At 43.6% G+C, this 17,316-nt stretch overlaps 1 protein-coding gene across 2 annotated transcripts in view; it reads right to left on the reverse strand.

Moving 5' to 3' along the window:
• The window catches only part of LOC309560091 (xaa-Pro aminopeptidase 2-like), a 109,012-nt gene that overhangs the window by 77,026 nt on the left and 14,670 nt on the right, over positions 1–17,316 (reverse strand). For both annotated transcript variants that reach the window (XM_082263613.1, XM_082263612.1), the window contains exon 4: positions 6,020–6,083. In XM_082263613.1, coding sequence (XP_082119739.1) covers positions 6,020–6,083 — 64 coding nt within the window. The remainder of the gene's footprint in view (positions 1–6,019; positions 6,084–17,316) is intronic.

Raw genomic sequence — 17,316 nt, forward strand, 5'->3', positions numbered from 1 at the left:
CAATGTCGCAGTCCTGCAAAAAAAAAATTGCAGATTGCCGCCATTACGCGTTAAAAAAAAAAAACACCAAAAATGACAAAAATCTTTCCCTTAGTTAGTAAACGCAATAACTTTTGCGCAAACCAATCAAAATACGCTTTTTGCAATTTTTTTTACCAAACATATGTAGCAGAAAAGAAATTGGCCTAAAATGTTAAAAAATTTTGATTTTTACATTTTTTTGGGGGGGGAATTTCATATAAAAAAATGTGAAAAATATTGTTATTTTTGCAAAATTTACGCTCTTTTTTTGTTTATAGCGCAAAAAGTAAAAATCGCACAGGTGATCAAATACCACCAAAAGAAAGCTCTGTTTGTGGGAAAAAAAGGACGTCAAATTCGTTTAGGTACAGCGTCGCATGACAGCGCAATTGTCCGTTAAAATCACGCAGTAAAGAATCGCAAAATACCCCCTGGTCGGAATGGGGGTAAAATCTTCCGAGGCTTAAGTGATTAAGACCTGAACAAAGAAGGAGTTATAGCGCTCACCAACACAGAAAATACACCAAGGCTAAATATGTTGGAATACGATGTCAAAGTTTAACCACTTACTACCCGCCCACCGTCAAATGACGGCAGGACGGTGTAGCTATTATCCTGGGGCGCCGTCATATGACGGCGCACCAGAACAGCCTCTCTCGCGCGCCCCCGTTGCTAGGACACGGCGCAAGCCCAATCTCGGTAAAGAGTCAATGACATGACTCTTTACCCATGTGATCGGCTGTGTCCAATAACAGCCAGTCACATGTAACTGAGGAAGTGCCGTTATTCGGCTCTCCTCAGGTCACACTGTCAGTGTGTGAGGCGAGGAGGGCCCATCAGCGGCTCCTCCTCATAGGGGAGACCAGGACAAGTAATCAGGGCACCTTGTCCCACTTGTTGATTCTTCACAAAAAATTACAGTTTTATATTTTTATGTTTGAAGCCTGAAATGTGGCAAAAGGTCGAAAAGTTCAAGGGGGCCGAATACTTTCGCAATGCACTGTATATATATATATATATATATAAATGAAACGTTCCTAGAAATTATTCAAATTAAGTAGGCCTATATACAGGTCCCTCTCAAAAAATTTGCATATTGTGATAAATTTCATTATTTTCTGTAATGTACTGATAAACATTAGACTTTCATATATTTTAGATTCATTACACACAACTGAAGTAGTGCAAGCCTTTTATTGTTTTAATATTGATGATTTTGGCATACAGCTCATGAAAACCCAAAATTCCTATCTCAAAAAATTAGCATATCATGAAAAGGTTCTCTAAACGAGCTATTAACCTAATCATCTGAATCAACGAATTAACTCTAAACACCTGCAAAAGATTCCTGAGGCTTTTAAAAACTCCCAGCCTGGTTCATTACTCAAAACCGCAATCATGGGTAAGACTGCCGACCTGACTGCTGTCCAGAAGGCCATCATTGACACCCTCAAGCAAGAGGGTAAGACACAGAAAGAAATTTCTGAACGAATAGGCTGTTCCCAGAGTGCTGTATCAAGGCACCTCAGTGGGAAGTCTGTGGGAAGGAAAAAGTGTGGCAGAAAACGCTGCACAACGAGAAGAGGTGACCGGACCCTGAGGAAGATTGTGGAGAAGGACCGATTCCAGACCTTGGGGAATCTGGAGTAGAAACATCTAGAGCCACCGTGTACAGGTATGTGCAGGAAATGGGCTACAGGTGCCGCATTCCCCAGGTCAAGCCACTTTTGAACCAGAAACAGCGACAGAAGCGCCTGACCTGGGCTACAGAGAAGCAGCACTGGACTGTTGCTCAGTGGTCCAAAGTACATTTTCGGATGAAAGCAAATTTTGCATGTCATTCGGAAATCAAGGTGCCAGAGTCTGGAGGAAGACTGGGGAGAGGGAAATGCCAAAATGCCTGAAGTCCAGTGTCAAGTACCCACAGTCAGTGATGGTCTGGGGTGCCATGTCAGCTGCTGGTGTTGGTCCACTGTGTTTTATCAAGGGCAGGGTCAATGCAGCTAGCTATCAGGAGATTTTGGAGCACTTCATGCTTCCATCTGCTGAAAAGCTTTATGGAGATGAAGATTTCATTTTTCAGCACGACCTGGCACCTGCTCACAGTGCCAAAACCACTGGTAAATGGTTTACTGACCATGGTATTACTGTGCTCAATTGGCCTGCCAACTCTCCTGACCTGAACCCCATAGAGAATCTGTGGGATGTTGTGAAGAGAAAGTTGAGAGACGCAAGACCCAACACTCTGGATGAGCTCAAGGCCGCTATCGAAGCATCCTGGGCCTCCATAACACCTCAGCAGTGCCACAGGCTGATCGCCTCCATGCCACGCCGCATTGAAGCAGTCATTTCTGCAAAAGGATTCCCGACCAAGTATTGAGTGCATAACTGAACATAATTATTTGAAGGTTGACTTTTTTTGTATTAAAAACACTTTTCTTTTATTGGTCGGATGAAATATGCTAATTTTTTGAGATAGGAATTTTGGTTTTTCATGAGCTGTATGCCAAAATCATCAATATTAAAACAATAAAAGGCTTGCACCACTTCAGTTGTGTGTAATGAATCTAAAATATATGAAAGTCTAATGTTTATCAGTACATTACAGAAAATAATGAACTTTATCACAATATGCTCATTTTTTGAGAGGGACCTGTATATATGTTTCATATATTACAATGACATAATAATATCCTTGCTAATACAATTACTACAAATAATAATAATGTTTCCTCAAGCATATTTTTAAATGAGCCCTAAAAAAAAAAAAAAAAAAAAAAAATGAAACATTGTGATCTCTTGTTCATTGTTGAAATCCAGACAAGAATGACATCACTCTCATTGTAACCCAGCCTGGCACCGTGGCTAGACCTTATCTTGGCGTGTTGCCAGTTGCCCCTTTAATTTATTTGCTTGAGAAGGTCTTTGCTGGGACTCTAAGATTTTCTGTAAGAATCTTTACCCCAAGGACAATGAACTTACATTCCCCTCATGGCAAAATGGCTGCCAGGCTGCCCAATATAACAATATGTATAAAATAATATGTATGAGCCTTATATGATTCCTTTTAGCCCCAATAGTTCTGACAAAAGCATCATATCTTCTAATGTACTGAAACAGTCTACACTCCAGTGCCTATCCAGACCTCTAAAAAACAGTCCAGGTGGATAATAAAAGAAAGGCCTACATAGAGGAAGGCATTCCATTAGACTACTTTGTATATAAACTCGCCGGCCACTTTATTAAATACAACTTGCTAGAACCGGGTTGGACCCCCTTTTGACTTCAGAACTGCTTTAATTCTTCCTGGCATAGATTCAACAAGATGTTGGAAACATTCCTCAGAGATTTTGCTCCATAGTGACATGATAGCATCACACAGTTGCTGCAGATTTGTTGGCTGCACATCCATGATGCCAATCTCTCATTCCACCACATCCCAAAGGTGCTCTAATAAAGTGGCCGGTGAGTGTTATTAGTCTCCAAACTGCAACTGGGAACTAGAAGTGGCCCAAAGAATGGGCACTATTCCTCCCACTAAAACTAATAATGGGGCACTATTCCTCCTCCAACTGACAACTGGCACTATGTAAGAAAGCAAGAAAGAAAGAAAGAAAGAAAGAAAGAAAGAAAGAAAGAAAGATAAAGAGAGAAAAGAAGAAAGATAAAGAGAGAAAAGAAGAAAAATAAAGAGAGAATGAACGAAAGAAAGAAAGAAAGAAAGAAAGAAAGAAAGAAAGAAAGAAAGAAAGAAAGAAAGAAAGAAAGAAAGAAAGAGAAAAGAGAGAAAAGAAAGAAAGAAGAAAGGAAGAAAGAAAGAAAGAAAGAAAGAAAGAAAGAAAGAAAGAAAGAAAGAAAGAAAGAAAGAAAGAAAGAAAGAAAGAAAGAAAGAAAGAAAGAAAGAAAGAAAGAAAGAAAGAAAGAAAGAAAAAAGATAAAGAGAGAAAAGAAGAAAAATAAAGAGAGAATGAACGAAAGAAAGAAAGAAAGAAAGAAAGAAAGAAAGAAAGAAAGAAAGAAAGAAAGAAAGAAAGAAAGAAAGAAAGAAAGAAAGAAAGAGAACAAAAGAAAAATAAAAGAGAGAAAGAAAGAACAAAAGAAAAATAAAGAGAAAAAGAAAGAAAATAAAGAAAGAAAGAAAGAAAAAGAAAGAAAGAAAGAAAGAAAGAAAGAAAGAAAGAAAGAAAGAAAGAAAGAAAGAAAGAAAGAAAGAGAAAGAAAGAAAAAACATTTTCAGTAAGTTTTCATGAAAATAGAAGTCACCGTGACTTATCCTCACATGTACACTTTACAACAAACATGGTAATAAAACAATATAAGATCCCACAATCTGAGAAGCTCATAAAAGGCCGCCTATCTTATCTCTCTAGTTTCTCATCTCTATCTCATCTCTGAAAGGAAGAGATGTTTACATTTAATTATTATTGAATCACACTAGATACAGACATTGAAAGTTGAACAACAAAGTGTCAGCATACCAAGACATTTTGGACAATTTCATGCTCCCAACTTTGTGGGAGGAGTTTGGGGATGGCCCCTTCCTGTTCCAACATGACTGCGCACCAGTGCACAAAGCAAGGCCCATAGAGACATGGATGAGCGACTTTGGGGGTGGAGGAACTTGACTGGCCTACACAGAGTCCTGACCTCAACCTTTGGGACGAATTAGAGCAGAGACTGTGAGCCAGACCTTCTCTCCAACATCAGTGCCTGACCTCACAAAGGCGCTTCTGGAAGAATGGTCAAACATTCCCATAGACACACTCCTAAACCTTGTGGACGGCCTTCCCAGAAGAGTTGAAGCTGTTATAGCTGCAAAGGGTGGACCAACTCAATATTGAACCCTACGGACTAAGACTGGGATGCCATTAAAGTTCATGTGTGTGTAAAGGCAGGCGTCCCAATACTTTTGGTAATAAGGTGAATGTCAATTAAAACAGTCCATCCATATGTATTCCAATGGCACTCTAGTTCAGCTAAAGCAGGGGTGGGGAACCTTTTTCCTGCCAAGGGCCATTTGGGTATTTATAAAACCATTCGGGGGCCGTACAAACTTATCAACTTAAAAATGTGCCTGTTTATATTTGGTTACAAATTTTATTAACTCACCCCTAATATGATGGCTGCAACTGCTTCTCTTTGGTGAGGTGTGTGATGTTAGCTGGTATTGATGATGTTTTTGGTATTGATGATGCAACTGGTTTTCCAGGTTTGCGTTGGTCAGTCTGGAGCGCAGTCGACTTTGTGGTGGTAGGTTTTGAAAAGTACTGCTGGTGAGTATAGCTGGCTGGTACTGCTGGTGGGTACAGCTGGCTGGTACTGCTGTGGGTACTGCTGGCTCAGGCTGGTACTGCTGGCTTGTACTATGCTGTGGGTACTGCTGGCTCAGGCTGGTACTGCTGTGGGTATTGCTGATTTAGGCTGGTACTGTGCTGTAGGTACTGCCTTGGGTACTGCTGGCTCAGGCTGGTACTGCTGGCTGGTACTGCTGTGGGTACTGTGCTGTAGGTACTGCTGGCTGGTACTGTTGTGGGTACTGCTGACTCTGGCTGCTACTGCTGTGGGTACTACTGGCTCTGGCTGGTACTGCTGGTTCTGCTGTGGGTACTGCTGGCTCTGGCTGGTACTGCTGGCTCTGGCTTATATTGCTGTGGGTACTGCTGGCTCTGGCTTATACTGCTGTGGGTACTGCTGGCTCTGGCTTGTACTGCTGGCTCTGGCTGGTACTGCTGTGTGTGCTGCTGGCGGTAAATGCTGGCTAGTAGCGGCGCTGCGCTGGAGGAAGAGGCGATGTTTCCTGTATTGGTCACAGGCGGAGTGCATTTGATAGAACTATACAGGAAGCATTGGCGCTGTTCTGACAGATCAGCTGAGAGACACAGACTCAGCTGCACTGAGGGCCGGACCAAATGACTTTGAGGGCCGCATACGGCCCCCGGGACGTAGGTTCCCCACCCCTGAGCTAAAGGTACAGTACAACATTTTGGGGGATCATTACCTGAAGATCCGGTGAATCCGGTCAGCCACTGCCTTCGCTTTTCCTTGCTTGCACTGTACCCTCCCTGTATACAGAATGCATAAAGACGTATCAGTATGGCTGTCATGTTTTTTTTTAAGTATATATCTGAGCAAAAAAAAAAAAAAAAAAGCCTTCTTATAGAAGTTTTCCAACAAAAATGAACAATTATGAGCACTTTTTTTTTCCCTCTAGGGAATCCCTTTACCACTCCTCACCTGATCATCACAATATGATCAGTGGGGTTCAACTGGAACTAAGGGACCACATAAGTGTGTCAGCCACCTTTATTTAGATAGATAATTGCTCAGCAATATGCAGCCTTCATTGGAAAGCCCGGGGCTGTGAGAAGATTGAGCCCTTATCTGAAAGGGTACAATAATCGTCACAAGTACAATTTAAAAAAGAAAAAAATAATTAGCCTGGAGAGAAATTCATAAAAAATTGCGCTAACCCCAACTCATATCACCCCATCTACCTATCAAGGGCAACCCTGCTCTCCAACAACTGGGCTTAGAATCCATTTACGCTTTCTGGGCCTCTAGGGGTCTAAACACCTTTGGTCAGTTGTATGATCCGGTACTGGGAACTCCTCTATCATTCCAGACTTTGAAAGACCAGTACAACATCCCAACTAGCCATTATCTCTACATCTACCAACTTACTGCACATGTCAACTCACTCTGTTCAAATGTCTCAACTCGCTTTACCCCCAATGCTCTAGACTTAATCGTCCAGAAACAACCTCGCTCACTCTCTCTTCTTTACCGTCCCATACAAACTGTACTTAGAGCCACCTCGACAGATGTCCCATTTACCTCTTGGGACAAAGCACTATCGTGTACTGGATCAAAGCCTTTCGTAATAGCGGGATACAACTCCACCTGTGCAATAATATGCAACGAGTTCTGGAGGGAGCAGCAGCTAAAAATGATGCATCATGCGTATACACCTTTTTCCTCCTCACCTATGCATGTACCATTTCAAGGATGCCCATGGTGTTTGCAACATCGTCCCATCCTCTACCACTGTCTTTGGTCCTGTGCCTCGATCTCTGCTTTTTGGGACAAGGTCGAATTACCTGTATCTAGGGTCACCGGACTTCCACCTTCGAAAAATCCTTTTGCTCTGCTCTTCAGCAACCTGGGCGAACATCCACCCCCATCAACACAGATGCTTACCAAAGCTTCTGTATCCATCATCCACGCACACAAACCCTGGATCGTAACATGCTATACGATTGCTAGAAGAGTGATCTTGAGAAACTGGATTTTGTCCAACCCACCGACCATTCAGGAAGTCAGAATGGATATCAAATCCCTCTTCACTAAGGAACATTTGGACTTAACCGTCAATAAAGCTAATTCTCAACGCTTTTGGAAGAAATGGTCGGCATACAAGGAAGCTCTACAGGAGCCCGAGTTTTCTGATACATCTACCCAGGCCATCTCGCAGATCTCTATAGATGTGACATCCTCCATTCCTTGACCTTCCACGTCTCCTACCCCTATCTGATGTTTTCAGTGAATGATTTCCCCATAAGTCTTTATTGAAGTATATGCCGAAAAGTGGTATGGCACATATGGTCAGCTGGCTTTGTCGGGCGGGGCCATTGCTGCCCTCCGGTCAACCCTATGGGGGGGGCTGGGGGCAGCGATGGTTCGGCGTGGCGGAGACACCTAAAGACATTAACATGATATGGTTATGTGCAGGTCCCTCCTCCCCTCCCCCCTTCTTGCCTTCCCCCCCTCCTTTTTTCCTTTTCTTTCTTATTTCTCTTGGTAAGGCCGCACTTGCCCTTGACAAATGGTGTGTTTTGTAATTTTTCTTGGGCCAATTAATGTTTATGCTATTCGTTACAGTTTTATATACGGTTATTGTATTTTTGAAAATCCTAATAAAATGTATTTAAAATAAATAAATAAATAATCAGAGCAAACACATGACTGAGGTATAGCCGATATTACAGCTGCTGTACCTAAAAAAACCCACCTACATCTACCCACTGAAACCAATGACACGACCAACTTCTTAGGTTAAAAGGCCATAGCAGCCATTTTATTAAACCAAATACAATGTTGTTACATAATAACTTGTTTTAATTTAACTGAACAGTAAATGGGTATCAGGACAATATCCCCCGGGACAATATCCCACCCCGGAAAACATCCCCCTGGACATAAGGTTAGGGTTAGAGGGGGGATATTGTCTAGAGGAATATTGTCCAGGGGAATATTGTCCAGGGGAATATTGTCCAGGGGGCATATTGTCCGGGGGGATAATGTCCTAGAATACAGTAAATGACCCAAAATCAGTACAGTGACTAACCTTGTCAACTAACCTCGTCAACGTCTAGGGTCTTAGAAGGCAACTTATTAACCAAATGGCTGTATCTACCATCAAAATAGATTCCGAGGCCCTCAGCCGAAACTGCACCGGCTCCAGGACTATTACTATTAACCACTTTACCACCGGAGGATTTTCCTGCTTTACGTCCAGGCCACTTTTTGCAACTTGGCACTGCGTGACTTTAACTGACAATTGCGCGGTCATGCAACCCCGTACCCAAACGAAATTTACGTCCTTTTTTCCCCACAAACAGAGCTTTCTTTTGCTGGTATTTGATCACCTCTGCGCTTTTCATTTTTTGCGATATTAATAAATAAAGAGCGAAAATTTTGCGAAAAATTTGACATTTTCTACTTTGACAGTTAAAAAATATCCAATATATTCAATTTTTGTCATATATTTAGGCCAAAATGTATTTAGCTACATGTCTTTGACAAAAACATTCTCAATGAGCGTATTTTTAACCGCTTTAAGACCGGAAGATTTAACCCCCTTCCTGACCAGGCTATATTTTACGATTCGGCACTGAGTTATTTTAACGGACAATTGCGCAGTCATGCGACGCTGTACCCAAATGAAATTTATGTCCTTTTTTTCCCCTACAAATAGAGCTTTCTTTTGGTGGTATTTGATCACCTGTGCGATTTTTTAATTTTTGAAAAAAAGAGCGACAATATTGAAAAAAAAAAAACAATATTTTTTACATTCTGATATACAGTATAACATTCCCCCAAAAAAAGTTAAAAATCAAAATTTTTTAACATTTTAGGCCAATTTGTTTTCTGCTACATATTTTTGGTAAAAAAAAAATCACAATAAGCGTATTTTGATTGGTTTACGCAAAAGTTATCACTTTTACTAACTACGGGAAAGATTTGTCATTTTTATTGTATATTTTTTTTACTAGTAATGGCGGCGATCTGCGATTTTTTTGCGGGACTGCGACATTGCGGCGGACAGATCGGACCCCTAACTGACATTTTTGACACTTTTGGGGATACCAGTGACATTACTACAGTAATCAGTGCAATAAATATACACTGTTAATGTAATAATGACACTTGCAGGGAAGGGGGTAAACTTTATTGGTGATCAAGGGGTTAAATGTATGCCTCATGCTTACTGACGTGTGTGGGGGAGGGGGTTGTGTGACACAGACACAGATTGCAGGTTCAGCTATGCTGAATCCTGTAATCTGTCCCTGCCTGTCACAGAGAAGATCCCCCCCCCCGCTTTGTTTACACAAGTGGGCAGATTTCCTCACTCGATCCCCGACGATCGGGGAAGAGCGGCGGTGATCACCGCCTCTCCTCCCCTGGCCCCACTTCCGCTGTGTCTGAATACAGCGGGAGCGAGCCTCCGGGGGGGGGCGCGCGCCGCCGAGGGGGGCGGGATCCAGCGACGTAGGTCTACGTCGCTGGACGATAACGAGCCACTTTGCCGCAGTACCAGCTCAATGAGCAGTTGGCAAGTGGTTAAGATACCCTCATTACAGCCAAATGACTCTTAGCCATTACCGTCTTAAATTGTTACCAAGGTTGGTATCTATACCTGAGATAGGCCTCACCCTTCCTTTTACACCTTTTAAAACCGTTACAGCCTTCCAAGACCCTAAGACCCCTGCCACTGCTATGACAAGACTTCCTGCAAACCGCCAATCCCAGGCTACACATGCCCCCCATTCCATCCCCGTCCAGGGCGAACCCCTGAAGCACAGTACCGTAAGAAGGAAAAAACACTTCGGAAGAAACCCCAAAACCACAATAACTGCAAATAACTGCAAAAACAAGGGAGGGAGAGAGAAGCTAGTTCCACGCCGTCCTGCTCCAACTGACTCCTAGGACCCCCAGCACCACCCTTTCTCCCCCATTGACTCCACCCTGCCCCACCCTACTTATCTCCAATCAAAACTGACCTGATGTCTACTTCCACATTTTGTTTATTTAACCCCCAAAGTTCTCCTAGCCTCTACTGCTAACCCAGTCATGTCCGGCCTTCCGCCTACTGTTGCCATCCATCTCCAGGCCCTTCCTTTATCAAGGCAACAACGTAAGTGAAAGAATACAAAAGTTTAAAAAAAATGAAATTCATATTGTAAAGAATCTGTAATAACAAATCTATTAAAAAAAGGAAAAGTCTATTTTAAAATGCAAAAGTTACAATATTACGACTTAAAGCGGAGTTCCGGCCATGAAAAAAAATTTTCAATAAAAATACCCCCGGGACAGTCAGGGCTAGTACATTCCACAATGGCTAGCCTCTGATCTGTCCCGGTTCGCACTTACCTGTAAGAAGAAATACTTACCTTTAAAATTTCTTCTCCAGCGTTGCCATCTCGGATGTGGGCAGCTGAAGCCAGCGCTCCTCTTCTGCATCCTCTTCCGTGTCTTCTTCTCCCAGAATGCGCCTGCACCGGCCCCTCTCGTCACTTCCGGTGCGGCGCCGCATTCCTCCACAGCTTCTGGGCATGCCCAGAAGCTGTTTAGCAGGGAATGAGGCGCCGCACCGGAAGTGACGAGCGGGGCCGGTGCCGGCACATTGATTCCTGGGAGCGATGACGTTCAGCTCCCAGGAATCATTGCAAATCGGAAGTGACGGCGCAGGCCGCGGCCGCCGAGGGAGGAAGTGGAAGAAAGGTGAGTATATTTTTCTACAATAACAAGGTAAGTAAAAAAAAAAAAAAATCTTAACTATCTATTTCCTTTTCAGGTGACGAAAAGCAAGCGGATGGCCACAAAATCAATTATGTCGATTTTGTGGCCGGAACTCCGCTTTAATAAAATAATAAATTAAAAATAAAGTAGTTTTCATACTATTATAACACACAATAAAGTTAATCTGTTATAAAAAAAATATATATATTTCAGAAAAGGAAAGGAAAAGTCTATTTGTAAAACTCAAATGTTGCAATAATACAATTTAATAAAATAATACATTAAAAGTAAAGTAATTGGGGGTGTGGCGACTGCCGAACAGCATGGCTGCATAGAGCCTGAGCTCCGCTCCACTCCAGGGAACACCGGACTATATCGCCTCTCCTCACCCGCCAGTGTACGGCAGACAAGCCACCCCGATATCCCCTCTCCCCGCTGCTCCTCCGGGCATGCGGAGAAGATGAGCTGATCCACTGCTCGTACAGAAGCTGTCGGTCTTCTTCCCGACAATGCAGCGCGCCTCCAGTAAAGATGGCGGCCGGCACACAGCACATGCAGCCAGCGTGAGTACTCCTCCTGCCTCAGCACCAAGAGACTCTCTCTCTACCTCCTCTAACTCCCTGGATGGCAATTCTCCCCACTCTCTTCTCCACCCCGGCCCTCCATCTACATCGTGGAGCCTTGTTAAATCCAGGACCATGCCACGCAGGAGGCCCCAGACCTCTCCATGGATGTCACCCTGCCATCCTTCTGCAGCCCACATACTCCTATCCAGGACCCCATAGCACACTTTCCTACCACTGGACAGGCCCTATCAGAAATCACCATGAAAGAGAAGCTGCTTTCTCTGAGGGCCTCATTGCATGCTGACATGCTCTCATGCATCTAACAATGCAGGACTGAAATCCATGAAATTGGGGACAGGGTGCACCAAGTAGAAAATCAGATGTGTGATTTCTCTACCTCCTTTAACACTCTTCTGGACTCCCATGCTGCCCACCAGGAAACCTTGACCGCCCTCCAGACCAAAATTGCAGACCTGGAGGACCGTTCCCGCCAGAACAACCTAAAAATCAGAGGCATCCCTGAATTTGTTTTACCACAGCAGCGGCCTCATTAGGTCAGGGATCTGTTTTTGCAGTTTTACCCCCCTATCATCTACTGACCTCACCATTGACCGCATTCATAGGGTCCCAAAACCATCCTTTCTACCTCCTGACATCCCCCGCGAAATTCTCATGAGGATCCACTTCTTCCAGGTCAAAGAAAGTATCCTGAACGCATTCCGGCGCACAGCAGAACTACCTCCACCAGCAACTCCCTGATTTCTCCCAATTTACACTGCAACATCGCTGCAACCTTTCCTCCCTCACAAAAGCAATGAGGAACCACAATATAGTTTACCGCTGGAAATACCCAACCAAGCTGGACTTTACCCATGACGGGGCCAACCATCTAATATTCTCCCTGGAGGATGGAATTCGCCTCTTCCGCTCCTGGAATATACTCCCAGATGACCAGGGGGTCCAACGTACTCCTTCCCTCTTACTGCTGACCCATCTTCACTCCGACTTGCAGAAGGTCTCTCACCGCAAGGCATCTAAGAAGAAAACTGGGGGTAGGGATCCCCCACCACACTTCCACGAACGATCAGTTCCCTGAGTGTCCGCGGGTACTGTAAAGTGTACTTAAGCCCTCCTCCTCGTGGCAAAATGTTTTGCTCATGCCAAAAAAAAAAATGACAAATCTTTCCCGTAGTTAGTAAACGCGATAACTTTTGCGCAATCAAAATATGCTTATTGTGATTTTTTTTACCAATAATATGTAGCAGAAAACAAATTGGCCTAAAGTGTTAAAAATAATTTTTGGGGGGAATGTTATATAGTATATCAGAATGTAAAAAATATTGTTTTTTTTTTTTTTCAAAATTGTCGCTCTTTTTTTCAAAAATTAAAAATCACACAGGTGATCAAATACCACTACCTCTATTTGTGGGGAAAAAAAGGACATCAATTTAATTTGGGTACAGCATCGCACGACCGCGCAATTGTCCGTTAAAGTAACGCAGTGCCAAATCGCAAAATATAGCCTGGTCAGGAATGGGGTAAAATCTTCCGGTCTTAAATCGGTTAAAAATACGCTCATTGAGAATTTTTTTGTCAAAGACATGTAGCTAAATACATTTTCGCCTAAATATATGACAAAAATTGAATATATTGGATATTTTTTAACTGTCAAAGTAGAAAATGTCAAATTTTTTCGCAAAATTTTCGCTATTTTTTTATTAATATCGCAAAAAATTAAAAGCGGAGAGGTGATCAAATACCACCAAAAGAAAGCTCTGTTTGTGGGAAAAAAAGGACGTAAATTTTGTTTGGGTACGGTGTTGCATGACCGCGCAATTGTCAGTTAAATTCGCACAGTGCCAAGTTGCAAAAAGTGGCCTGGACGTAAAGCAGGAAAATCCTCCGGTGGTAAAGTGGTTAATAGTAATAGTCCTGGAGCCGGTGCAGTTTCGGCTGAGGGCCTCAGAATCTATTTTGATGGTAGATACAGCCAGTTGGTTAATAAGTTGCCTTCTAAGACCCTAGACGTTGACAAGGTTAATTGACAAGGTTTGTCACTGTGCTGATTTTGGGTCATTTACTGGATTCTAGGACAATGTCCCCCCGGACAATGTCCCCCCGGACATTATCCCCCCGGACATGAGCAAAACATTTTGCCACGAGGAGGAGGGCTTGGGTACACTTAACAGTACCCGCGGACACTCAGGGAACTGATCGTTCATGGAAGTGTGGTGGGGGATCCCTACCCCCAGTTTTCTTCTTAGATGCCTTGCGGTGAGAGACCTTCTGCAAGTCGGAGTGAAGATGGGTCAGCAGTAAGAGGGAAGGTGTACGTTGGACCCCCTGGTCATCTGGGAGTATATTCCAGGAGCGGAGGAGGCGAATTCCATCCTCCAGGGAGAATATTAGATGTTTTTTTGGGACCTGTTTCTTAATGTTCTACCTTTTGTACCTACACCGATGGATCTCATCTCCACTGGTATAAGCTCACCTTCTGTACCTTCACTGGAAGCTCAAGTTCAACTCAGGTTTGAATCTGACTGTCCACTCGTCCCTTCCAGCAGGGATCACCAACCTTTGCGATTCACAATTACAGTTCAGGTTTTTGATTGTCTACCCCAACAGCCACTCCCGACATCTCAAGTGTTATTCCTACTATGTTTCAACCGAGTCCCGAACCCTACTCTGGCTCCACATACAGGCTCCATTACCCCCATACATCATCTGGACCTACCATCATGACTATTAAAAGTAAAGTCATTTTCATACTATTATAACACACACTAAAGTTGATCTGTTATAAAGAAAAAAAAAATCTATTTCACAAAAGGAAAGGAAGAGTCTACTTGAAAAACCCAAATATTGCAATAATACAATTTAATAAATTGATAAATTAAAAATAAAGTAATTTTAAAACTATTACAACATACACTAAAGTTGATCTGTTATAAAAAAAAAATATGTATATATTTCAGAAAGGGAAAGGAAAAGTCTATTTTTGAAACGTGAATGTTGCAATGACACAATTTAATAAAATAAGAAATTAAAAATAAAGTAATTTTCATACTATTATAACGCACACACTAAAATTAATCTGTTAAAAAAAAAAAATAATAATAATAATTTCACAAAAGGAAAGGAAAAATCTATTTGTAAAATGCAAATGTAGTAATAATAGAATTAAATAAAATAATAAATTAAAAATAAAGTAATTTTCAAACTATTATAAACACACACTAAAGTTGATCTGTTATTAAAAAAAAAACAAAAACAAATCTCTTTCACAAAAGGAAAGGAAAAGGTTATTTGTAAAATTCAAATGTTGCAAATAATACAATTAAAAAAAGTAATTTTCGTACTATTATAACACACAATAAAGATAATCTGTTATAAATAAATATATATATTTCAGAAAAGGAAAGGAAAAGCCTATTTTTAAAATGCAAATGTTGCAATAATACAATTTAATAAAATAATAAATTAAAAATAAAGTAATTTTCATACTATAACCCACACTAAAGTTAATCTGTTAAAAAAAAAATCTATTTCACAAAAGGAAAGGAAAAGTATATTTGTAAAACGATGCAAATGTATAAATTGAATTGAATAAATTAATAAAAAAAAAATAATTAAATTTCATACTATTATAACACACAATAAAGCTGATCTGTTATATATATACACAGGGCTCAAAATTTAAAGTCCTGAGCTACTAGCCAGGCCTTAAGGGTTACTCGCCACCAGTTGCCCCACCCAACCCCTACCATGCCCCGCCCCTAATTCCGCCCCTAAACACGCCCTCATAAATTATCTCAAAATTACACTGTTAAATGTTTTTGAATTAATGCAGAAGTTACAAAAATAAATATTAATAACAATGTTTTCAGTGCCCATCAGTGCAGCCTCATCAGTGCCCATCAAGGGTCTGGAGGGTGGGGGGCTGAAGAGCACTGGGGGGGCTAAGGGGGGGCTGAAGAGCACTAAGGGGCTGGAGGGGGGCTTAAGAGCACTGGGGGGCTGAAGAGCACTGGGGGGGGGCTGAGAGCACTAAGGGGCTGGAGGGGTTGGCTGAAGAGCACTGGGGGGTCTGGAGGGGTGGGCTGAAGAGCACTGGGGGGGGCTGGAGGGGTGGACTGAAGAGCACTGGGGGGCTGGAGGGGTGGGCTGAAGAGCACTGGGGGACTGAAGAGCACTGGGGGGCTGGAGGGGTGGGCTGAAGAGCACTAAGGGGCTGGAGGGGGGGCTGAAGAGCACTGGGGGGGCTGGAGGGGTGGGCTGAAGAACACTGGGGGGGCTGGAGGGGTGGACGTAAGAGCACTAAGGGGCTGGAGGGGTGGGCTTAAGAGCACTGGGGGGGCTGAAGAGCACTGGGGGACTGGAGAGGTGGGCTGAAGAGCACTGGGGGGGCTGAAGAGCACTGGGGGGGCTGAGAGCACTAAGGGGCTGGAGGGGGGGGCTGAAGAGCACTGGGGGGCTGGAGGGGTGGGCTGAAGAGCACTGGGGGGGCTGAAGGGGTGGACTGAAGAGCAGTGGGGGGGGGCTGGAGGGGTGGGCTGAAGAGCACTGGGGGGCTGAAGGGGTGGATTGAAGAGCACTGGATGGGCTAGAGGGGTGGACTGAAGAGCACTAAGGGGCTGGAGGGGTGGGCTGAAGAGCACTAAGGGGCTGGAGGGGTGGGCTGAAGAGCACTAAGGGGCTGGAGGGGTGGGCTGAAGAGCACTGGGGGGGCTGAGAGCACTAAGGGGCTGGAGGGGGGGCTGAAGAGCACTGGGGGGGGGCTGGAGGGGGGGCTGGAGAGCACTGGGAGGGCTGAAGACAGAGGGAGGGGCTGTACAGCACTGGGGGGCCAGCAAAAGAAAAAAAGAAGTTGGATAGGAGGAGCAGTGGGGTGGCTGCATATAGAGGAATTGATCTTTGCATATTCCTCCTGCAGCTGCTCAATGCCTGCAGAGAGGAGAATCAGGCATCCAGCTGGAAAGATCAATTCCTCTATATGCAGCCGCCCCACCGCTCTTCCTATCCAGTCACACAGGGAGGCTGCTAAATCCTTGGACACTCATCTGCTTCCCGTGAGCAGCGCAGCACAGACCGAGGGAGCAGCTGCCTTCACATGAGATGATCGGCGCGAGTACCGGTGTAGCTCTGGGAGATCGATTTTCACGCTACGCCGGCTTGACACCCCCCATCGGTATGCGGCCGGATAATGTCAGAGCGGCGGATCATCCCGCTGTAATAGCTTCAATTGTAATTGCTGGGCGATCGCTGACACAAACAGTCCCGCCTCCTAGCCCGTCTCCTTTGATAGATGTCACACATCCTGGTTGGCCAGGTGTTCTGTCTATCAAAGAAGCCGGGCTAGGAGGTGGGACTGTGCATGTCGGCGAGCGCCCCGCAAATTACAATTGAAGCTGTTACAGCGGGATGATCCGCCGCTCTGACATTATCCGGCTTTCCTCTCCTCTCTTCCCCAGAGCTCGCCCAACATAATTTTCCACTCGCAAAATACGAGCAGGCGAGTGGAAAATTTGAGGGTTGTATATATATATATATATATATATATATATATATATATATATATTGTGAGGGGATTAGCTCGGTGGCGGGTGTGGATGACCCCTTTGGGGGGTTCGTTACACAGGGAGATAGCCGAGAAATGGTTGCAAACAACAGTTTGGTTTATTCATGCAATTTTCTTCACACAAGTGCAAGC

This window comes from Pelophylax lessonae (assembly GCF_965119305.1).
Source record: "Pelophylax lessonae genome assembly, chromosome: 7".
Taxonomy (NCBI): Eukaryota; Metazoa; Chordata; class Amphibia; order Anura; family Ranidae; genus Pelophylax; species Pelophylax lessonae.